Here is a 24786-nt window from a genome sequence, read left to right as displayed (position 1 = left end):
TCATTTGTATGTAAGTATGTATATATAAAAGAGTTATAATCATAGAGTTTAATTAAGTTTAATTGTAGGTGATTAAAGGAGATGAGGCAATGATTTTGTAATTAAGTCTCTGTAATACTTGTAGATTTAGGAAACTCTTGAGAGTAATTTCCAAGGAGTATGTAGTAAAAATGCATTCCCATGGATTTGCTGTAGATTATGTGGTTGATAAATATAATATGATCACGACTGACATGTTTTATTTTATTTTTGGACATTGGCATGTCATTAAGTTTTGGAGCAAATTAATAGTGTGGATCTAGATTTATAACACTAGAAAACGGATACTAAAAATGAGTTATACGGAGTAAAAAATTTACTTCGTACAATGGTATTTCGAATAGGTGTGTGGTGGTGTCTCATATCATTATGATAATGTGATATACTGATACTCGATTTTTTTCAATGCTTACTAGAGGACTATGAAGATAAGTCAACATGTTTGTATACACCTAAATTTTACAAATTTGTGACATTGTAAGTACATGTGGTGTTACCACGAGTGTATCAACCGTTCCTTTTTTATTTTTTCATGAGGCTAACAACATTATGAGTTTGTATTGATGCTAATGTATACTTTCAAAAGTTACCCTACGTTTCAAATAATTTTTAGCGGTTGAGAGATGGGCAAAATGTGTTGTTATATCCCTTATAAGTTAATTAATCAATGCTCAAATAGCGTAGTAAGGACCTTGGGTGCTCAATTTTGCTAAATTTAACTTATTTTGTTGAAATAATACTACAGTAATAATTTTTGTTGTACAATTTCAGACTTATTCCTACTGAATTTTGCTTATCATAAGTCCATAACCTATTTATTTCTAAACCTTTTTTTCTTTTGAAACAAACCTTGCAGATATTGAAATCATAGAGGTCCATTTCCGCCAAAGTTAAGAGAATTTAAGGGAAAGGGCCTAATCAAACATATTCGTTGCAACCTCTAGCATCTCACCTCGCAACAAGGTGAGCCAAGTGAGGGAAAGGACCTAAAACAAACATATTTATTTTAAACTTTAACTTAATTTAATTAAATTTAACTTTCTGTCAAAATAAAAAATAAAAATAAAAATAAAAATAAAAATAAAAGTTGAATTCAACTTATTAATGTAAAAGTTATTTTTGTGAATTAGCCCGAACAGTTTTATTAGAAAAAATTTGCAAAATTTATTGAACATCTCATTTTGGTACAACATTTGCCCATGAAGTTCTTTCAGCAATAGAAGCGACACGCCGGCCTGATGCACGTTTTAATACATTTATCCACCAACAAATCACTAATTTTCAGGGTCTAATTTGTAGATAATGTTAAAAACTAGCAATTCCATCCATTACCTCAAATTTTAAACAATCATCACATATCCATTCTTGTTAAATTAATGTAGAACAGGAAATGGTCGAATTAATTTCAAAAATAAAAATTGTCGTGTACGGAACATTACATTTGTACTAATATTATTCATATCACGAGGTATTAAAAGTCAAAATAATATATGTGTATTATTTCCTAATACTTTAGGTTGTCATGACCAATGAGCATACCGAGCATATGCTCTAGAGTTCGGAGTTGACAATGTCGATGTTGAGTAGCCTAATGCGAAGTATGTTTTATTATTACGTAGGTTCGGTATGTACATACCAAGCAGTTGATATACTAGTATTTGTTGGCCAACAAAAAGGATGATGCATGATTCAGTTTTTAGTTTTATTTTTTGGTACATGAACATAGATAAGTTATAAATATGATAAGAAAACAACATTATTTCTTGTAAAAGCATAATAAATTGGTATTTTATTTAATATTATGGTGTGTTATCACTTATTTGAATTGTGTTTGCTTGTAGACTTTGTCATATGACGAGTGATTGAGTGAATATTCATTTTTGTGCCATGGCACAATCTCTTTTCTTTCTTTTTGTGACAAGTTGTTAGGAATCATTCATACAATAATTTATTTTATTTAATTAGATGACAATGGTGTGCAAGATGATTGATTAAAACATAATATTATTTCATATACTTAAGTTGGAATTTTTAAATTCATTTATCAACCAAATTCATTAGTTAGATTTAAATTCTAAAGTTAGTGTCAACAAGTCCTTAATACTTGGAATAGATAATGAGTAAATTAAAATATACGCCTGATTATATATATGAACATATTTTACGAGAAAAATACATTTAAAATACTTTGTATAATTGATACGTTTACTTTCATTTAACTAGACCGGGGTCGCATATGATAACACTTTTTTCTTCTCAACTTATCCTCTTCGGCTTTTCATCATTTCAAGCCTAAACTCCATTGAAGAAAGTATCTCCAAACCGTACCACGGCCAATGTTTATTAATTCTAATGTTATTGTCAACAAGTCTCTAATATGATTAGATTTTACAACAAATATATTTAAAATACTTCATACAATTGAATAAGGTACATTATCTTTTTATTTCAAACCAAACCTCCATTGAATAAAGACAATAAAGTGCCTACGTTTCCATGGCCTATGTTCATAAATTTTCCTTAGATATTTTAGTTGCTCCGTTCCAAAATGAGTCACTTTAATGTTACGTAGTAATGTATTAAGAATTTGAATATAAAATATGGACAAGCAATAATATTGCAATGGTATTTTATTTTTTATTACTTACTTTATTCAAGTGATGGATTAATAATGAAAATTAGTCCGTTTATATATATATATATATATATATATATATATATATATATATAAAGCTAAACTTTTAGCCAGGCAACGAAATGGCGACACTTGGCGCTCCAACTTTTCGCCAAGTATCGCGCCACGTAGGATAGAGTTATATAGAATTCAATTTGTATGATAAAAAAATTAATTTAGAATTCAATTTTCAATCAAATTTGGATAGAATTTTAGGATGAAATTGTTAATTTAGAGTTTTTATTTTCGATAAAGTACCAATATTTCAAATGTACAAATTAAATTATAATTTTATTAAAAAAAATTATAACTCTCATAAATTATCATATAAATTTATTTTTTGTATCATAGTATTTTTTTTTAGGGAAGAATTTAGCTCAAATGCACCACATCCATTATTTATAATATATTCTAATCAATTAAAACAATATACTTAACAATCTAATATACGTAGACCTGTCAATCGGGTCGGGTCACGAGTCATTTCGGACAAGGTCATTATTTCAGGTTATGGGTAGAGAAATGTTTTTCACTAATGTTATTATTATTAGTCATTACATGCCTACTATATAGTTTAAATCATCACAAAAACACATCAATTCCTAACTAATTTTGTATCAATAATATGTTTTAAAATTTGACATATAGTTAAAAATTTATCTTAAAATTCAATAAACAACCCGGGCATCGCACGGGCACAAAACTAGTATATATATATATATATATATATATATATATATATATATATTGAAACCAAGTAATATATAAACTTATCTTAAGTTAATAAATTTTAGTACATACACCACAAATTTATTTATCGCTTTTTACATAGAGTAATTCAAATAACAATAATATAGAAGGAATTTAATATCAAATTTTAGGAACAACTCCAAGACCACCGATAACCAACCAAGCTATCTAGCACCCACGATCATGTGTTTTATTTGAGAGAGTGAGACGAGTCCTTGCCAAGATAGTTTACATCGGATAATGATGGGCCTACATACAAAGCGTCATGCTACCATGGTTCTACTTAACACTATGATAATAACAGTAATTTCCCATGAGTCATGACGCTTGAGGTTGGATTCTAACACACAGAGTCATGTATGTATTAGGTGATAATGAGATCATGTTAAACAACAAATGAAGAAGAAAAAGGGACAAGTGGTAATTAAAATTCTCTACCCTGACGTCACAAATATATTAGATGCTTAATCAATAAAAACAGGTATTGAGATAAATAATTATAGAGTATATGTTAAGGCGTTGGTATGAATATCATGGTTCATGATGTCAGAGTCAATTGGAATTTGCAATAAACATAGCAAAGATATGGTTAGCCTTTTTGTTCTTAATGATGAATTGACTGACTCTGAACAATAAATAGTCAAAGTTCTTTTATAAATTCCAACTACCCATTGCTATCGTGAAGCAAATAATACAGCAGACTTCATGGCCAATCAGAGGCGAGGCTACAATACTGAGGCCATTCTATAGTAGTTTCACTTAAGGATTCTGTGTAATCGACCACCCTTTACATTCTCAGAACCACCCTTGTGGCCAATCATGATCACGTCCCTATCCCTCCAACAACGCTATTTGGGTTCAATTCTTGTAACGGCAAGCTTCCCCTTACGGACGACTACGGAGTAATAAACAAAATGCAGCCAAAGATTAAATTACGTTAGGGTTGCCTGCGGTCCACGGATCTAGTAAGGTGTCATTTTCAAAGCAACCAACTTTCATGGTTGTACTGATTTGGACTTAAGTCCGTAGGACCCGTACAACATGCTTAACAGCTTGAGTTTGACATTTAATTTTTTTTATTTGACAAATCAAAAAATTATTCAAAGTAGCATGTATAAAATAGATCAGTCTTTCTCTTTCAAAAAAAAAAAAAAATAGAGATTAGTCTTTCAATCATCTATCTAATAGTTGTACAAAACTATTCAAAAACTGAGAAGTTAGTAGTACAAACTATACTCATAATTTATGGAAGATAAAAGGTAAATGTAAAAGGAAAAATTAGAAAAAATAATCTCAACTTTGTCTAATTTACGTAGAATAATCCCAACTTTTGTTAATACTGGAATAATCCGAACTTTGGGGGGTCTTCTTTTTCTTCAATCCCAAATACCGGTTACCGGTTGAATAGTTTTTTTTTTGTTTTTTTTTTGTTAAAGTGACACGTGTCAATTATTAATTGGTTAAAAAATATAAAAAATAAACAAAATTAAAAAAAGAAAAAACCACCCACCCAAAACCCCAACAACCCTAAACGTCCGGCAACCCGCCAGCCCAACCACCTCCCTCGTCGCCGGTCGTCTCTCCCCCACCACTAGGCACCAGCCCAGCCTCTAGGGTCGCCGCTCCGACCAAACCACCATCCCCTCCCCGAAACTCCCATGCCACCACTAGCCCCACTCCCGAAAACCCCAAAAACCCCTTCCCCCACCATCGAAAAATCCGTCTAAACCAGCAGCCCCACTCGAAACCCCTCTAACCACCTTGCCCACTCTCGAAAACCACCAAAAATCCCTTCCTCCACCATCGAAAACCCAAGCTGCTAGGGTTTTCGACGGTGAGAAATAGGCTGTTGGGGTTTTCGGGAGTGGGCAAGGTGGTTTCAAAGGGAGTTTCGACTGGAAAATTAGGGAATTGTGGGTGGAAGTGGGTCGCAACTCCGGCACAGGGCGTTAGGGGGGAAAGCGGCGCACAGTTGGGGCAGGGGAAGGGAGGTGGTTGCGTGGCCGGCGGTGGCAGGTTGTGGTGGGGGTGGGGGTTACGGTTGTCAGGTAGGGGAATTAAGGGTTTTTTGTTTTTTTTTATTTTTCTTTTTTTTAGACCAATTGTAACTTGACACGTGGCACATAACCTGTTACAACAGGTCATTGACTTTTGTTGACCGGTTTGGGATTGAAGAAAAAGAAGACCCTCCAAAGTTCGGATTACAACGAAAGTTGGGATTATTCTAAGTAAATTAGACAAAGTTGGGATTATTTTTTCTAATTTTTCAAAATGTAAAACGATACTCCCTCTGTTTCAGAATACACAAATTATTTTGCAAGCGAACTTTTACGAACTGGTTAGGAAGTGTGGTAAGGTTCAAGGAATGGGGGGTTGTACTGATTTGCAAAATTTGCCAGCTTGTCTTAATACCCCTCAAAGATTTACTCTATACTCTATAGTCCTAATTTGCGATCATATTCGAACATTTTCCCATGTTACTCTTTTAAAACATTTTTTGTCTAGTTGATTGATTACCTTGATTCAGGTAATCCTTTCTTGTAACCACTAGATTCATCCTCTAAAGCAGAAAACTATAAAATTAACCTTAGTTTCATTGGATAATAAAGACTACCAAACAAAACAACCATATTCAATGTCTCAATCATCGACTGAACTGAAACATCTTCAATGGTTGCTGTTGTCAGAAAAAGGGAATTACAAAGGAAAAGGACACACAAATTAGAGGGATGCTGACTATAAGCAGTATAGCAGCAATGTCAAACATCTGCAGGGAGGGGGTACGAAAGTTTCCTCAAGACAAGGTAGGATCATCACGTAAATTGCAATAAGATACTGCAGAAAGATTAAGGAATGATGAATCATTTATTCATTTCTCCCTTAATTATACAGCTGCAAATTCATACAAATCAGCTAAGCTTTATTAAGGCCTACCTCTCTTTTTTTTTAACGGTATTAAGGCCTACCTCTCAAAAGAATTACAAAGAATTAATAAGGATTTTCTTCATATTGTCGATCAATTCTTGCATTTGTTCTCTTGAATGCAAAGGAAATGGATAGACACATGCACAATCCAGTTTGCCTTGCCTTACAGTATCAAATATAGCAATGGTAGGGCCCACACCATGAGTAGAGGCACAGCCCATGTAATCTTCTATCCCTAGTTCCTTATGATCCTCATTTGTTTCATCAATTACTGGATCTTCAAAAACCGAGATAAAGGATGTTCTCAAGGAAGAAGATGGAGTCAAACCTGGATTTTCAATGGCCCGGCACATGAGAAAGTTGAGGTCAGCCATGTCCGAAAAATGCTTGTTTGAGTTCTTTGCATCTGCAAAGGATGTGTAAGTTCTTCCTGCGAGCTCCCACAGCTCCTCGCCTCCTTTCATGTCATGAGTATTGAGGATGGCAGAATGATAGAATCCTGAATCCATGCATGGAGAAGCAGCAAGATTATTTTCAAACAAAATTTGTATGTTAACAAAGTTTACAACAGATTCATGTCAAAAAATGCTAAACTTCCACATAACAGCTGACAGTGGACAAAATTCACATTTCCAGGTGCTTGCATGTATTTTCATACAGTAACAAAATTTACTGGAATAACTCCTTCCTTTATACATGCAATACAGCAGCGTGTATTTACAAACAATTGGGAATCATTAAGGAAAAATTTAACACAAAGCAAACGATTTTATCATACTACTGATTAGTCTGACAAGACACGTTGGACACTCAGAATTTCCTCCCTTTTTTTACATGTATCAATAATGCAGAATAGAGTGAAGGGGGGCCAGAAATCTTTTAAAAACTAAGAAAATAAAGGAAACTTCTAGGGTTTTCTAAAGAATCCTCATGAAACACACGCAAAGAGAAGCTAGAAAGAAAGAAGAAATAATAAAAATAAAAGCACAATCGTTCCTCTGTACTCAATCACCCTCTTACCCATAGTTAACAAGCACAATCTTTGCTTCCTCTTAAGCTATCCAAAACTCAAGTAACATCTTTCACTTCCCAAAATTCATACCGAGTATCAGTGATACCTGATAACTTTATATGGGTCCTCAAAACATGCATCTTGTCATTAGTTTGAAGTCTCTTCAAGTTTTCTTCCTAAAAGCTCTCATGTACTTTAAAGCTATAGCCTTCAAAATAGAAGTTGGAAACAGCAAAAATAAGTGTCACGGTTAATTGTCCTTAAGTGGTTTTAAGAGGAAACGCTTTATCTGGATTCCTTGGAAGTAGTAGGCCTAAGAATACCCAACATAAGCAAGCTCATTCAACTCCTAATCTTAGAAGCAGTAGACCTAAGAATTACAATGTCCAAGGTTCTTCCCATAAAACAACTAGACTCCACTTACTTGAGAAGCTTTGGGAAGTGAACTCGGTAACTCTAGTTGCTCCATACCAAAGGAAATTAAATTTCTGGCAGAAAATCCAAAGCCATTTTCCCATCAAAGACTTGTTAATGAGTTAATGACACCAGCAACCAATAAACATAACTCCCTCAGCTTTGGGGTTATATATTCTCTGCCATCTCATATCCAAGAGCACAAAAATTATAGTGTAAGTAATTCGAAACTCAAAAGGAACAAGTTCTACAGGATAATTATAGAAAGACAGATTGGATATACATAATGCAGTCCTCAAAAGAAAACTAGGAAATTAAATCATTATCCAACAAAGAACCATTTCAACCTTTATAGACTCTCTAAATCTCTGGATCCTTAGAAGTCACTCCTAGTTCTGTTCCCATAAGAAGGCCAAGCTTGGTAAAGGAAATTAAGGCTTCACCCACCTAAGAAACACATTCTGGACTCGCAAAGAAACTCAAACCTAGAGAAATAAACTGTAGAGGAATCGACGTATTATGAACAAGTCTCCCCTCTGCCAATTTGGAAATTACTAATGAAGTGTCCTTTTCCTTAAAAACATTTATTTCACAACACTCACCACCAAGCAAAAGAAAAGGAGGACCAAGCATATTTAAACTAGTTCCAGACCTCAGTGGTTTCATAGCTGCTTTCTACTTAGAGCAAGTTTAGCCCCAAGTCTTAAGACTTGGATGTGACATCATTTTTTGTGGTCCCCGTTAAAAATAATGTCATCAAATTCTTGTTAAGACTCACTAAGACTTACACAAATTTATCACTATAACCCTAAGACTTAAATATTTGACATATTATATGTAGAAAAGTGTAAAAAAAAAAAAAAAAAAAAAAAGGATAATAAAAATAAAAGTGAAGTGGGTGAAGTAGGTGAAGTAGGTCCCAATCTCAAGTCTTAAGTTGAGTCTTGGAATTTCAAGACTCAACTTGAGACTTGCTTGAGATTTTTGAAGAAAAATGGGAAAAGTCTTAAGCATATGTCTTAAGATTCAAATTGATGATGTCACCCCAAGTCTTAGATTGCCTATTACTTGCTGTAATGGACCCAGATTACTACTAACTTGCTCACACAAAATAACAGGAAAATAGAGAGAAAAGATTTGATTAATAAAATTCAATCTTTTTAAAAGCTTGTAGTGATTGGTAGCTTAAGGCTATCACTCTCCAAGGTAGTGACTTTAGGTCACAAGTCTCTTAAAACTTTCTCACCAATTTCCTGCCTAATCATTTCTTCTCTCTATTAATGTACATGGTTTCAATCCCTAGGATGATTCTAGACTGAGCATTTGTCTCGTGATAGGTGACCTCTCTTAATTTTTTGCATATCCTCCCTCATGTATACTAACTTTGATGGCTACTAAGAAAATTAGACTACCCGTAATGCCCCTCCCCTAGGACAGTTCGCTGATTCATCTAAAGGCACAAAGAAAACAGCACACTGGTTAAGGAACAAGGCAAAGGACCTCCAAAATAAAATCGTCAAGCAATGACGAGGATATTCTTGTTATTTGTTGAGTTAGTAATGCATTTGTATGCTACTATGCACACGAAACAAAAAGGAAGGAGGCCAGGCTTGCGCAGAAAAAGTGCCAACAAGTGCACAAGGTTGCTAAGTCTCACCAAGCTGGTTCAAGGGAAGGCCTTTGATTACCAGTCCTAATCCCTGTTTATAGAGTGTTCTTAAATTCTTCTGACCTAAATTGATTGGAAAACGTCGTTAATTGATCAGACCCATCAGGGGGTGCATAAGCATCTCCTAATACAACAAAAGGAAATGGTAGACTGCTGCAAGGCTAGGCTGAAACAAAGTCCATAGCAACAATAGTTTTTATTACTTTAATCTATCCTTTTTGCTTTTCTCACTTAGTAAAGGGAGAAGGGAAATGGTCGCTTTCATTAAAAGCTAACGAAAAAACTTCATAAAGCTATCCTGAACTATACCATGATTTTTATCAGTTACCCTCACATTTAAAACTTCTCCTTGTCATATTAGGATGTTCTACTATAATCAAATAATGTGTAAAAAGGGTTCATGAATTTAAGAAGTAACTTTAATATTAGCTTAATTTTGAAAACAACTCACATTAAAACAAAATTGAAAAAGAATTACTGATTGGTAAGTACTATTAGTATAAAAGTATTAGCTATTACAATAGCAACCCAAACTAATATAATACCATATAGTGATCTGAAAATACCATACAGGTGGTCATATAGTAGCAGGAAAACCTTAATGCCAAGGAAAAGAAGAAAGACACTTGCTTCATTAATAATAATTCACAAAGCACATGATACAATCTGATTCTGTGAAGATAATTCAGATGTATAGCAAAGAAAGACCGTACAGACTTACCAACATGATGGCTAGAAAGGGCAGGCTCGAGAAGTTTACGACAATCAATCAGAGTCACCACAGCATACTTCTCCCATTCACCATCAGGAAGGCATTTGGACAACCGTGCGGCAATCAAAGCTGCTGCTGACAAGGCACCACATAATTTAATCCCTCTAGTCTTGCATCCCTGAAATATTTTGAATCAGTAATCTTTAAGCAGGTCCTTCCAGAAAGAATTGCATGCTCACAACTCTTTCCTTCTGAAGCGATATGTCAAATAAGCATGAACCAATATTTAACATTCATGAACTAAAAATTCTGATGCAAACATGAGTCAACATCACTAGCCTCAGGCTGCACCATGAAATAGAAATTAGCTACTGCTCCCTTCCTGTTCCTACTTGTTACTGTAGCTCAGAGCATTTTACTGAGAAGAATTGTGGTCTTTCTGTATTCTTTTGATTCAATTTTCCTCTATTCTCCACCACTAAATGCAATGAACCAGATTGGCAAATGATGCTTGCTGATTGAGATCCTGCTTGGTAGGTCCTAAGCATATTATTTTCAGGCTATTTCATTGTTAGTAGATGTTTAATTTGCTTCTTTTCTAATGTTATTTGTTTTGTTTCCTTGTACGCCAGTTAAATTCTATAACCCACTTCTTGGCACATACGATCCCATCTAGAGAAATTACCAGAAGGTGGGTTCTCACTCTTTTCAGTAAAAAATATATCATGGATAGGGTACTCCCAGATGAGCATATAATTCAATAAAATGGAGCTATAGCAGCAAAAATGAGCATATATGTTTGTAATCTTTGAGCTATAAGTTCATAAATTTTGAAAGTATGTGTTATATGTTCATTAAGGATCATGATATAATCATTGGGTTTTCAGGGTTTCTAATACTACATTAAGCTTTTGATACAATTTACATATGTTTAGGGGTTGCTAACATTGGGTGAAAAGAGGGGTAAAAGTAAGGGCAGTAAAAACTATGGGCTGCAATCATAGGCCTGGATTGAGTTTAAATTGTTTCGCCAGTAGATTTCCCCCATCATATGAATGATATGAGGGTATTTCATTACTCTACCCCCCCCCCCCCCCTCTCACTGTAATAACAACCCACATAATAGTTCAGCCCCAACACTCAGTGTCTCTCTCCTCTCCTCTCCTCTTTTATTGATTTATTTTGATTGATTTCACAAACAATAGCTTCAAGCCCACCAGTCTACAATTGTTTTGGAAACCTTCTTCTTCTACTGTTGATGATATGAAACTCGCATCGCAACATTGATGTTTCTCTCTTATAAGACCAGTGTTGCTCTATGGTATAGAATGTTGGGCTTTTAAGAAGGAGCACTTTAAAAAGATAGAGGTTACAGAGATGTGAATATTAAGGTAGATGTGCAAGAACACTCTAAGAGATAGAATCAGAAATGAGGTTATTCGCAAGAAGGTAGGTGTGGCAGGCATTGCTGACAAACTAAGGGAAAATCGTCTACGTTGGTTAAGGCATGTAAGACAGAGACCCGAGGGTGTACCAATACAAAGAGTGGAAGAGTGGGACCGTGGAGGGGTTGAACGAGAGAGAGGGAGATCGAAAATGACTTGGTTGGAAGGAATTAGAAAGGATATGAAGTATATGGATGTGCATGAAGATGAGGCATTGGATCGTAAGGGATGGAGGAGGAGGATCTTTGTTGATGATTACACGGAATAATCAAATTTGGTTCATGTAGCCGATCCCACTTATGGGATTAAGGTTTTGATTGATTGATCTCTCATCAAAAATCTGAATATGGTAAAATATATATATATATATATATATATATATATATATATAAAATAAAAAAAAAAATAAAAAAAAAAAGTCATTGATTCTAAAATTCCTTCATACCACAAATATAACAAAAAAAAAAATGAAAAATAAATCAAACTTGTATTCATTACTGACAAATTAACTAACATCTTTGGATCCTCCCACAACTATCCCCACTACTCACTAAACTCAATCTAGGCTAGGCCTCAGTGGTTTTTTGTCTTTTCCTCACCAAATACTTTGGTTAGATATTTCCATCAATAAAACAAAGCTACTTTTAAACACCCTCCCCCCCCCCCCCCCCTCCACCTCCCCAGACAAATAAATTTAAAAAAAAATTAAAAAAAAAAATCGGTAAAGAGTAGTCAGGTATAGCAAAAATGAGAAGTAATGAAAAAATATAATGAAAGAAGAGGGGATAAACAGAAACCAGCCATGCCAAAGTATATCAACTATCCAACTGCCTAAAGTTCCAAACAACATTAAGTAACACCGGATAACATTATGTGATATGATATGGAGCAAAAGCATACATAAAACAGCATCAAAAACTGGGAGTGCATGCAGATTGTTATGGCTGAGCCAGAAGTAATTCTTCACTGTCGGTCTATTAAAAAGTCAAAAGCATTTACTACCAGAAAAACTAGCTTCATATCTAAGGTCAGTAGCGATAGGCGGTTCATTAAAAGGTTTATATGCCATTAATCTATTCAAAATTTCATATAGGAGCCTGACTGATGCTGAATGTCTTAAGGAAGAAGCAGTAACATAGTAACCAGTTCAGGAGAATAGAAAACGGTGCTAAATGTGTCCAGGTGAGATGGAAACAAAGGAAGAGGAGTTTGTCTTGTCCAGGACTACAGGCTCTGAAACCCCTCTACCACTTGCTGACACGCAGAATGTGTAGACCAAATAGGAGCAATATCAATCAATCAATCAAAGCCTTAATCCCAAAAGTGGGACAATAATGATATAATAAAAGGAAATGACATATTAAAAGGTAAAAAACCTCAAGAGGGCAGGCCAGCTACTTTTTCATAGGGATGGTTTACTTTCAAATGGCTATGAACTGAAAAAAATTGGTATAACAAAAACAGCCCATAAATCAGAATCTACTACTTTATGTTCAATGAAATCCATGCTCTTTCACACAATATATTCACATCTCCCAATCTCACACCCAAAAAAAGCAAAAATAAAAACAGTAACCTCTTCTTAACATCTTCATACCACTTGAAAAGAAAAGAAATAAAACTCTCTCCTACGGTTTTAACTTCTAATTGTTTGTTTAAACCTTCTCTAAAGTAGTTTTAATCCTTAATCATATATGAAGTACTTTTAATGAGGAAAGAGAAATTTTGAAACCTAAACGAATTTATTACTCAGTAAATTTTCCTAGCCCTCCTAATCATCATCCTGATTTCCAATGTACCTGAATTTCACACAGATGTCTTAAATTTCCCTCCATATATGTCTAATCCTAACAGGGATGGGTTTGTATGGATATTGGAGAGGCTGGATTATATAATTGTGTTCTTAATGTCTTAAAGATGAGTCTGAGTGAACAGCAAAAGGAAAGAATAGAGGACTGTGCACCAAAACACAACCATCGGCAACAACGATCAGTGAATACTGCCACTTCCCTGCCTCCCAACTGCCACCCTTCCCTGCTTAACAAAGGTTGAAGAACATTGCATTTGATAATGGTCCAAAACTCCAAAAGATTACACAATTGTGAAATGCCAACCATGGAGCATAGAAGACCAAATTGCCTTGAAAATTCTTTGGGGACATATCATAGCAAGCACTAACAGAACATGAGAGAAGGTTTAAGTATTAAAGTATCAAACAAGGTAATAAGAGATAATTGTGTGATTGAGGTTGAAGAAAGCTATCAGAGAAGAATAAAAGGCTTTTTCTTTTCTTTCAAAAAGATATGAAAGTATTTTTGGAAAATTGATCTAGTCATAGACATACAGTTCCAGTTTGCACCTTCTGCTCATCTTCCAATGTCCCAAATCATCCGCCCCTCCACCCCTCCTTTTCATAAACACATTCCTCCATGTTGTGAATTTTTGGCTGCCAAACCTCCCTTGCAACAAGTGAAGATACCAGTGCACACATGCTCCCATCTCCCTCCATTATCTTCACCTGAGATCATCATCTCCTATAAAGAACTGGTAACTGCTACTTACTGCTGCCCTAAGGATCAAGAGCCAGCCAAAATAAGAGAAAGGTCCACGTACAAAAGAATCCATGCTATGTCCAAACTATGCAGTAATATATATGTCATTAGAAACTCGTATCAAGGTAAGCCTCGGTGCTTTTTTTTTTTTTTTTTTTGGGGGGGGGGACACAGTGAGTACATGAGACAATGCACCACAAACCATTGCTACTAGCTCAGTGTTGCTGAAAATTGTCAGTAAAGGGACTATAACAACAAACTAAATGTGGCTTTTTTTGTGATGGGAGAGGTCAACATGTAAAACCTAGATCTTCCTAACGTCACATAATTGTAAATGAGAGGCCAGATTGCCAGAACACTGAGACAAATAACTTCTTTTTTTGGTTATAGCTACTAAAAGTTCACAACAATCAGGTGATCTAATTATGCATTCCAGGTGCATTTGAAATAGGACTGCAAACGACAATGGTTTTTTAGGGGGGGACGCAACACCTTATTTGTAATTTTGTGAGATATGAGAAGCACCAACTTCCAGCCATTCATAATGAATTAATGACTAGTGTTTGGGTGAAGAATATCTCTATTAGTATAATTCAGCAGCATTACAATAATAAAGGTTTTTTAACAAACTGTAGTAACTTGTAAAGCAATACAGCACTATGTTACAAAGTGATTATATAAATTATTATTTAAATTATGGTCAGTGTAGTGATGAATTAACAACAAATGCACGACCAAAGGATCTATAAAATCCAACCTAAAGCATTATTTGAGTGTAAAAGATGAAAATAATAATTTCTGATGATCATATACTGCTAAATTATACTTCAAAAGGACAAAAATGGATGAAAGAAATGTCACTGGAGCTTCATAATAAGTTACAGTACCATCAAAAAATTTCACCCTGATTGGACAACCATCGCCACCAACACCATATTACCATATAATTCACCGGCCAAAGCCACGGTCAAAAGTAATCCATCAGGAATGCTATGACAAAGTTTTGCCCTTGACAGTCAAAGGCCTATTTATAATACTAACAAAATTATATACCAATACCCAAGATTTTTTGCTTGAATACCTTTCTTAGTACCTTAAAGCAAACTTTCCTTCATCGGCAACTTGAAACCTACCAATTCTGGCCTACTTGATACTATGAAAACCAACAATATTACTTCAGAATCCTTCTGTTGATGAAATCTTCACAAAACAATTTGATCAACCCATCATGTGCATGTGAGTTCCTTTGTTGGCTTTTTAAGTCAGAACATACATACACTGAGCCTACTAACCCAATCAACATATCACTCTTACAAAGATGAATGTCTAGTTTCATGAAGCTAACCAAAAATATGATTAAATAGGCCAACAACACAAAGGTAACACTAGCTCCTTTAGTGTATTTTGCTTGAATACCTTTTTAAGTATCTTAAAACTAAAAAAATTTTGATTGACAGCTTAAAACCTGACAACCATGTCAACCGACACCACTTCTTGCTTCAGAATCCTTCTTTTTGATAAATTCATCAATCATCACAAAACATTCAACCAACCCATCATATGTATATGAGTTCCTTTCTAAGATTTGCACATCAAAAGTAGAAAGTAGTAAATCATACACCCAAAAATCTTGCATCTCTCTAAAAATTGGCATTTTAGTATGCTTTATCCAGGCTTTTCTATGTTCGAGTTTCATTGTTATCATCTTTTTTTTTTTTTTTTTGACAAGACCATTGGTATCATCTTTACATAGTCATTGTCTCAAACTACTACCATTGTATAACACTATTGGGGTAAAATTTCCCATTTCCTTTAACTCAAATGATAACAATACTGAAAGCAACCGGAGCAATACCCAAAGCTCAAAAACGTACATTCATTAGTCATACTTTCATTTCATTTTATAAACACATCTATAGTATTATACTTCGTATACAATATGAAGTTATTCTATACCTATACCAACACAACCACTCTAAAACAAAAACCAAATGCCTCGCTTTATTAACCAAACGAGTTTAATCTACAATATTACGATTTATATCCCTACATTGTACAATCGTCCTCCATGTCCTCTTATCAATATTCTAAAAACCATTCATGAAATACACAATTAGAAAAAACTAGCTAATCATATAAGCAAATCCAACTAATCAATATACATAATTCAACATCATTTCAATAAAACACAATTGAAAACAAATGACCAATGTATAGCATAATATATATACCTCAAGTAACTTGGTGGTATGATCCGAATCCATTAACAACCTAACAACCCGGGAACTACGAGGCGAATTCGGGTCCACAAACTCCAAATTACTCAACCGGAAGGAATTCAAAGAATAACCCAGCATATCCACCCCACGAGACCAAAAGGGCTTATTCGTCTTTCCACTCGGAATATACTCTTCAACCCCCAACCCCACTTCTCCCTCCTCCTCCTCCTGGTACCCACCACCACCACTCATCATCAACCCCGTCAATTCCTTCATCACCGCAACCGCAGCCGTCCGATCACACGCCCCAGTATGAAGCTTAATCATAACCGCCCATTTTCCTCTCTCCTCAATCTCATACACACTCGCATGCAACACATCAACCCCATCATCATCATCATCATCTTCCTCCGATGAACGGTCGAGATTCTTCCAGGGGTTGTCGTTGAGCTCGTGTTCTAGAAGGATCTGGAAGGAGCTGATATCAGTGGGACCCACATTGGGTTTTTGCGATTGAATGATCTGAGAAGTCGATTGAAGATCAAAGTGGTGGAGAATGAGGGAGGAAGAAGAAGGGATGAGGAGAGAGAAAGTGGAGGTAGAAGGGTCGAAATGGAGTTTGGCGCGGAGAATAGGGTGGGAATTCTGGAGTTTGTGAAGAGCGGTTTGGAGAAGAGAGAAATCAGGGTGTTTGTTAAGGAGAAGAGATAGAACTGTTATTCCTGTGCCCCCAATAGCGGCTTTGCACCAGCTGTTTTCGGTGCCGCCGATTGGCCGGATTTTGGCCGGAGTTTGATCGGAATCCGCCATTAAAGAGGAGGAGAGAGAAAGTGTGAGAGAGAGAGAGAGATGAGAGGAGTGTAATGATTGAAATAATAAAGTTGGTTTGAGTTTGGTTTTCATTTTCGGTTAGCTGCAATAGAGGTTTGTGGAATTGAGTGAGATTAGCAATAAATGTTAATCTAATGTCGTTATCGTTGAGCAGAGGAACTAGTATTGTTTGGTTGATGACAAAAAAAATGGGGACGTGAGCATTCCGTATTGGGCAATTATTAAATAAGAGCATTCTCATTCATGGCCAAAAAAATACTCATGAAGAGAATTTAATGGTAAAAATGTCATCTCACTCACGAGCAAAAAAAAATATGCCCATGAGGAGATTATCAAATGCCCATAGGAATGACAAAAATAAATTGCTACACTACCTATGGGCCCATGAGTGTTTGTGAGAGAACAATTGGTCTTCGCTGCACGCTAAGATAGTTACAACAAGTGAAGCCCAAAACGCGCGGCCCAGATAAAAAATGAACATTTAGTTGAAAAATATGAATATGAAAAAAATGAACATATAAAAACAAAAAATGAACACGTAAAAAAATGAACATTTAATACTAAAAAGTGAACATGTTACAAGGAAATGATAATTTATTAAAAATGAATCTAATTATCATATAATCATAAATTTGCTAGACCACGACCTTAAAAATGAACATTTAGTTAGAAAAATGAACACATAAAAAAAAAAAAAAAAAAAAAAAAAAAAAAAAAAAGAATATTCAATAATAAAAATGAACATTCAGTAATAAAAAGTGAACATGTCAAAAAAAAGAAATGAACATTTATCAATCAATCAATCAATCAATCAAAGCCTTAATCCCAAAAGTGGGGTCGGCTAACATGAACCAAATTTGAAATGAACATTTAGTATATTAGAAATGAACCTTTATCATACAACCATAAAATTGGGATCATATACATTGGAAATTCTCCAACTTAAAGGCAAATTCATTGTACATATCATATACTTCTTCATCACTTCTTAGTTGTTTCTTCACTAAGCTAATTCAGAGTCTTTGTCTTCTACAAATACAATTAATCTGTACTCACTAAAATATAACAAATAATCAAAATTTTCATAATCATCACAAAATATCTTCACAATAATTATTTAGATTGTTTATAATATATAATCATCAATACAATACTTAATTAAAAATATAAATAATATTCACTCTATATGTCATATGTGTTCATAATCAATAACAGATATGTTCGTAAAGAATAACGAAACATATATATTCATAATAAATTGTTCAGATTTTCAACATAAATGTTCAGATAGTTTAACTTTCAACGTATTATATTTTACTTTCAACCTAATAAAAATGAACATTTAGTATTAAAAAATGAACACTTATAAAATGAATATGTAACAAAAAGTTATGAACGTTTAGGATATTAAAATGAACATGATTTTCATAAAGGTTCAAATTCATTGTACATAATTATTAATGAAAAATAAAGATAAAATAAATTGTCGAAATATGTTCATTTTTTATGTATTTAATATTCATTTTCGGTATACTAAATGCTCATTTTGTAAAAGATGTTCATTTTAAATTCCTACGTATTCAGTTTTTTTACAGAAATTATATTCAAGATCGATTGTAATTATTGAAACTCTAAAAAATTGATTATAAACCTTAAATCTAATCTTGATTCATCATAGAGAAAATAATTATTGATTTGTAACATGATTAGAAATCAAAAGAAAAAAAATCAAAAGAGAGAGAGAAAGATAGGGGAGAGAGAAAATAACTACAAATTAAGCAATACAATTGATATTCATCACAAACTCATAATAATTTCAAATAATCAAACAATAAATCATCATGCATGATCAACGAAATCATACAAATTAAAATACAATTACAAATTGATAAAATCTAACCTCCATTGTTTTCTTTGACCTCAACTTTCTCTCTACTCCATTTTTTTCTTTCCTCTTTGATAAAGCCAAATGATTGAATCTGAAACTCATAGATATAGAAAGAAAGGAGTATACCCATCAAAACACGAATTACTAACTCAAAATTTTATATAAAGAAGAAGAAAACTTTAAAGATTGAAGGGAAGTGAGGTAAAGAGGAAAGAGAAAATTTTAAATTGAGAAGAAAATTGAAGAGAGAGAAAAATAATAGAGCTAAGGAAGAAGAAGAAAGAGAATTAAGATATAGGGAAGAAAAAAAAACGTATGTTCATTTTAACGTACTATATGTTCATATTTATTGCTGTTGCAGCTAGCTTGGCTGCACTAGAATGCAGCCAAGAATTTGTAGTGAGAGAAAATATAGGAGAGATGGTGGTGTGGTTTTTTTTTTGTTTAGCCTATGAGTGTGGGAAGAGTTTTTAAATAAAATGCCCATAAGAAAAAATGGAAAAGAGGAGTGAGAAATTGAGTAGAGAGAGAGCGACATTTTTATTTTTTGCCCATGAGTGAGAGTGGTCTTGAAAGTTGAAACCCTCACTTGTTAGACCATTTCCAATAATGAGACTTAAATTTGAGTATTGAAATACAAAATGAGTTGTTTTTTTTTACCTCCAATGGTGATATCATACACACTTCTCAATTTAGCAACTCATGTGAAGTGTCACTTTCAATTTGGCTCACCAAATCCATTTATTTTTAATATCAAATATTGTAAGATTAAAAAAAAAAGGTAAAACTTAAATAAGTTACAAAAATAATTACAATATTGATATGGGACCCACACTTTTTGTCAAATGAGACTTAAAGTTAAAGCACAAATACGGTCCCTAAACTTTTGTATTTGTGCACTTTTGGTCCCTCAACTTTTGTATGTGCATTTTTGGTCCCTCAACCACCATATTTGGTGATTCTGACCAAAATTTTAGGGACCTTGCTTAGTCAGCAAAAGTTTAGGGACCATGAGTCAGCAAAAGTAAGCAATCAGCAGCCAAAAACTTCAGGGACGATGACTAAGCAAAAAGTTTAGGGACTGCCACCATTAATGCAACAACAATTACACAGCAAACGTGCACGAATGTTTTCACTATTAAAAAACTAGCCGTTAACAATTCAAAACAACTTTATAAATTACAGAATATCTCCAAAAAATTGATGTTCATCTTCAAAAAAATCTGGCTTCTCAAATAAATTGCTTCCACTGCATCAGGAACTCCAGTCAAGGTACCTACAAAACAAAAATGTAAATTTGAAATTTCTGTTCATTGGTGAAATAATTTAAATTTTTTTTTTTTGTTTTTGTAGGATGTCTTCTTATAGTAGAGGTTCTAGTGGTAATGGAAGGAGGTGTCACTGTGGCTTACCTCTAACAAGAACAAGGTCCTGGACTATAGATAATCCAGGCAGGATATTTGTAGCATGCCCAGACTATGATGCTGAGACCAACAGAAGAGGCTGCAAGTATTTTAATTGGACTGATGATGAAGATCAGACAGAATGGCAGAGACGGGTCATCTTAGGGCTACTTGAAGACAAAAGGATGTTGTGTAATGAAGTGCAAGAGCTGAAGAAGAGGGTTACTGAAGCAAACACAGTTGCAAGAAAGTTGAAGTCAGATTGTGTTATGTTGAAAATGAAAAAATTCAAGGGTTTCTATATGTTTTAAGTGTGAATTGTGGGTTATTTTTGCACTTGCTACATGTGTACTTGCTTGGTTTGTTATTAGGAAGTAGGCTATCTAAATGTAATTGTTTTACTAATGACTGTTATTATTATGAAATTATAAATAAAAAGAAACGAGGTTACCTCATTTGCTCTTGTTTCTATTTTGAACTTGCTTTGTCCTAGCTAAGTTCTGCAGTGACTGTGTTGTTATTGTTTGTGATGATTGAGATGGTGCTTCTGGTTGTGTTTGTGACATAGTATATTCTTGAGAGAAGGAATATATGGTCTGCTCCCCTGCATAATCAGAGTAAAATGCAACTCCTCTTCTAAAAGTTGTTGGATTTGGTTGATTAATTGGCTGAAACAAGTGACATGAAAAGTAATTAATTAGAGTAATATAATGCATAAACAGAAATCAACTTAAGGCAATAACAAAAACTTACAGTTGCTTGTCTTTGATAACCATTAGGATAGGTGTATACACCCACACCTCTGTTGTGCATTGGGACTGTAGGAGTAGCTTCAGTAGGTTCAGTTGTGTGGGCAGAAGCTGTGTTAGTACCATTGAAGCTATCCCTTAGTGCATTTCTACAAGCTGCATGTTATTTTGCCTCCTTTCTTCCTTAGCTTCCCAGACTCAGTAACTTCACCAGCAGAGGCCATTCTTTTTGTCTTAGGTTTGTTGTGCACCTTTTTCAGCTCTGGAGCAGTCACAATGTTCTCTGAAGTAGGCCATTCTTGTGGACCATTTAGAGGCTCAAGTAGGTGATCATAAGCCTTGGCATATGTGTGCTTTTTGAAAAAATCATTCACATATTGCTCTGGTTGGTCCACTTTGTTCCAAATGGCCACCACAACATGTTTGCATGGTATCCCACTAACTTGCCATGCATTACAAGAGCATGTTCTGTCTGATAGATTAACAACATACTTAGTTTAAGTTGCCCCATCCCTCACTCCATAGCAAAAACCTCCATCCCAGAATGCATTCTAACCCCTTGCCCATATCTTACGCTTCTCTAGTTGTTGTTGGATTCTAGGACATAAACTGAGATCCCTTTCCTTGATCATGTCCCTTTTCTTGTGTAATCTGTCCATTAAGCTCTCTCTAATGTCTTCTAACATGCTGATGATAGGCTTATGTCTCCATTTCAGTATATATGCATTAAAAACTTCACTCATATTGTTGTCTACACTGTCACAACAAGACATAGGTGTGTAGAATGCCCTACACCATTTCTTATAATTTATTTTCAACAAATCCTCAGCAGCATCATTTGAAAGGTCCCTCATTACTTGTAATTTAGCCAGAAAATCATTCTCAGTTGTGGACTTTGCAATTATCCAAAATTGCTTCCTAAACTCCAAGCTACCACCAAACACACCCCTAAAGTTGCAATACACATGTCTTGCACAAACCCTGCTCTCAGCCTGTGGAAAAACCTCTGCAATTGCAGCAAGCAAGCCCTTTTGTTGATCTGACATAAATGTATAGCCTGCCCCTTCTTCTGTTCTCAAATGAGCAGCAAGTAGGTGTAAGAACCAACTCCAAGTTTCAGTGCTTTTAACACCTACTACAGCCCATGCTAAGGGGAACATTTAGTTGTTCCCATCCCTACCTACTGCAACCAATAATTGCCCCCCATAAGGACCCTTCAAAAAGCACCCATCAAGTGATATAAAAGGCCTGCATCCACCTAAAAATCCTTTCCTCAAAGCCTCAAAACAAATGTATATCCTGTCAAAAACAGTCCCATTTAACTTGAGCTTCACTGTATTCCCCCTATTGCTTCTTAAAATCTCAGCTGCATACCTAGGTAGCAATCCATATTGCTCATTGTACTCACCCACAATAAGAGATTGCCTCTTCTCCTAGCCCTATGAGCCAAGTACCTACTGATCCTAATGCCTCAATCTAACCATACAGTCTCCATGAGATCATGTAACCTCATGTATGGGTTGACTTTGAACTGTGTGTTATACTGCTTTGCAATCCAAGAGGCTGACATTTTCTTTACCTTAGAGGATCTTCCACAAGTATGTTCACCAACATAAGATTTGACACAAAATTTTGTTTTATTTTTATCCTAAGAGGCCCAAATTCTCCATGGACACCCTTTGTCCTTGTGCTCACAAACTGCCCCTACCCTCACTTTATCATTCTTATGAAAAGGTATGTTTCTGCCTTGTTCAATGGAATGATTTCTGATGGCCTGTTTAAAACTGGATGGGTTATCAAATTTCTGCCCAGGATAAAAGACTTGGGATTGGGGTTTTTCACTTTCCAAGATCTTAACACTTGACTTAACATATTTGTTGGAAGGTGGAGCAACTAAAAAACCACAGTCACTATCATCATCATCTTCATCAGGGCTATCTAGCTCATCAAACCCTTCAAAGTCACTCCCAATTTCTCCCAAACCCTTAAATGCAGCTACCTTTCTCAACATCTCCAACTCATCCTCATAAGAAACCAATTTTTTTTGTCATTGGCTATCTCACACCTTGCTTGCACACACTCCTCATCATCCACATCAGTCCCTTCAGTGTCATAATCTATATCAGCTTGGTCATGCCTAGGAATATTCTCCTGTTCATGCAAATTCACTCCTTCACTTGACCTCTCAGCATGCTCATCATCTTCCCCAATGTCTGTTGTTAACAAACTCATAAAACTACCCCTTCTCCCTAAATTCTGAAATAAAGGATTGATATGTTCCTGATGCTTTGTATATATGTGAATGAGCTTGTATTGTAGAAGTAAACTCAAGAAAGGATCACATATATTTTTGTCAAAACCTAGGTACCTAATCCCTGATTTAAAATCTTTCCTAGGATCTAAGAAATGGACCTTAACAATATCATCATATCCCAGACCATCTATTAACTTCTTGACATAGTCAGCATCCACAGTTGCAGGTATATCCTCAAACACATTTATTTCCCCCCCCCCCCCCAAGTAAAATGATTCACATCCAATTTGCCACTGACCACCATGATGTATAATCAAGCAAGATTTTAATTCCATAATCTGACAAAAGAATGGACAGCTTTTAGCAATGGCAATTCAACTAAGTACACAACTTTCTTTAGTACCATGTGATCACACACATGAACATGAATGTCATCAATTAAACCAAACATACAATTAAAGCTAAATGCAAAATAGATTAAGGTTTAAGTAAACAGAATAAAAGCATTCATTTTCATTAATATAATAATCATAATTGTCATTACAAAATACCCTAAATTAGGCTTCATTGAATTACATACAACTGCATCATCCTAGATCACTAAATGAAGCCTAATCTGATTAAGTTAGATCATACAATGTCATAGCAGTGACATACCAAAAAAAAAACATCATGAATGTCACATTCAACCTACATACATACATTAAGCTATGACAATGTCAAAAGACTACCTAAACCATCTATTAACAGCACAAAAACCAGCTGATACCATAAGCAAAAAACTACCCACCCTACCACCCCACCACCCCACCTACAACCTTCTAATCCTCCTTGAATAGAAGTGGAAAGCCATCGAAGTACACTGTCATGTCCTTCTCAATCCACGCAAAGAAGTCCCTCCCAAAGTTGTAGAGAATGTCATTCAGAACCCAATCCCTGAACTCATTCCTATGGTGAATGCGGTATGGGAGGTAGGGTGAAATGTGCCTTAGGGTCCACCATAGTCGCCACTTCCAGCATACCCTCTCAACACTGATCTGGTCCACCCAATGGAGTTTGGGGAACACATGCATCACAAGAACATCCTGGGTTGCCATCAGTGGGTGAGCATCTTCCAAAGCCTCCATACCTAGGTTATTAGGTGAACATGTCTATTAGATTGGTCGTTTTATGTGATCACATTAAAAAACAGAGCATACAAAACCTTAATCTTTACTGTAAAACCCTAACTCAACAAAAATCACACAAAA

General features: G+C 34.9%; 1 protein-coding gene across 1 annotated transcript; it reads right to left on the bottom strand.

Moving 5' to 3' along the window:
- Positions 1–6131: 6131 nt before the first annotated feature.
- LOC145623747 (uncharacterized) lies at positions 6132–17327 on the bottom strand. Its single transcript, XM_081676612.1, has 3 exons — positions 16424–17327; positions 10205–10373; positions 6132–6887 (listed from the first exon to the last, which is right to left on the bottom strand). Exons 1-3 carry the CDS (start codon positions 17312–17314, stop codon positions 6442–6444), a joined length of 1506 nt encoding a protein of 501 aa, XP_081532738.1. The 5' UTR covers positions 17315–17327; the 3' UTR covers positions 6132–6441.
- Between the last annotated feature and the right edge of the window lie 7459 nt (positions 17328–24786).

Source organism: Chenopodium album, chromosome 3 (genome assembly GCF_948465745.1).
Source record: "Chenopodium album chromosome 3, dcCheAlbu1.1, whole genome shotgun sequence".
NCBI lineage: Eukaryota > Viridiplantae > Streptophyta > Magnoliopsida > Caryophyllales > Amaranthaceae > Chenopodium > Chenopodium album.
The sequence above is the reverse complement of the archived record's forward strand: the minus strand, read 5'-3'. Positions and strand labels throughout refer to the sequence as shown.

What these genes read in the sequence shown, in the direction of transcription:
- LOC145623747 (XM_081676612.1), bottom strand. Translation starts at nt 17,314, where the DNA reads ATGAAAACCAAACTCAAACCAACTTTATTATTTCAATCATTACACTCC. An exon ending in ATACCACCAAGTTACTTGAG is followed by an intron (nt 10,374 to 16,423) that starts GTATATATATTA and finishes AAAATATTTCAG; the next exon opens with GGATGCAAGACTAGAGGGAT. An exon ending in CCTTTCTAGCCATCATGTTG is followed by an intron (nt 6,888 to 10,204) that starts GTAAGTCTGTAC and finishes GCATGGATTCAG; the next exon opens with GATTCTATCATTCTGCCATC.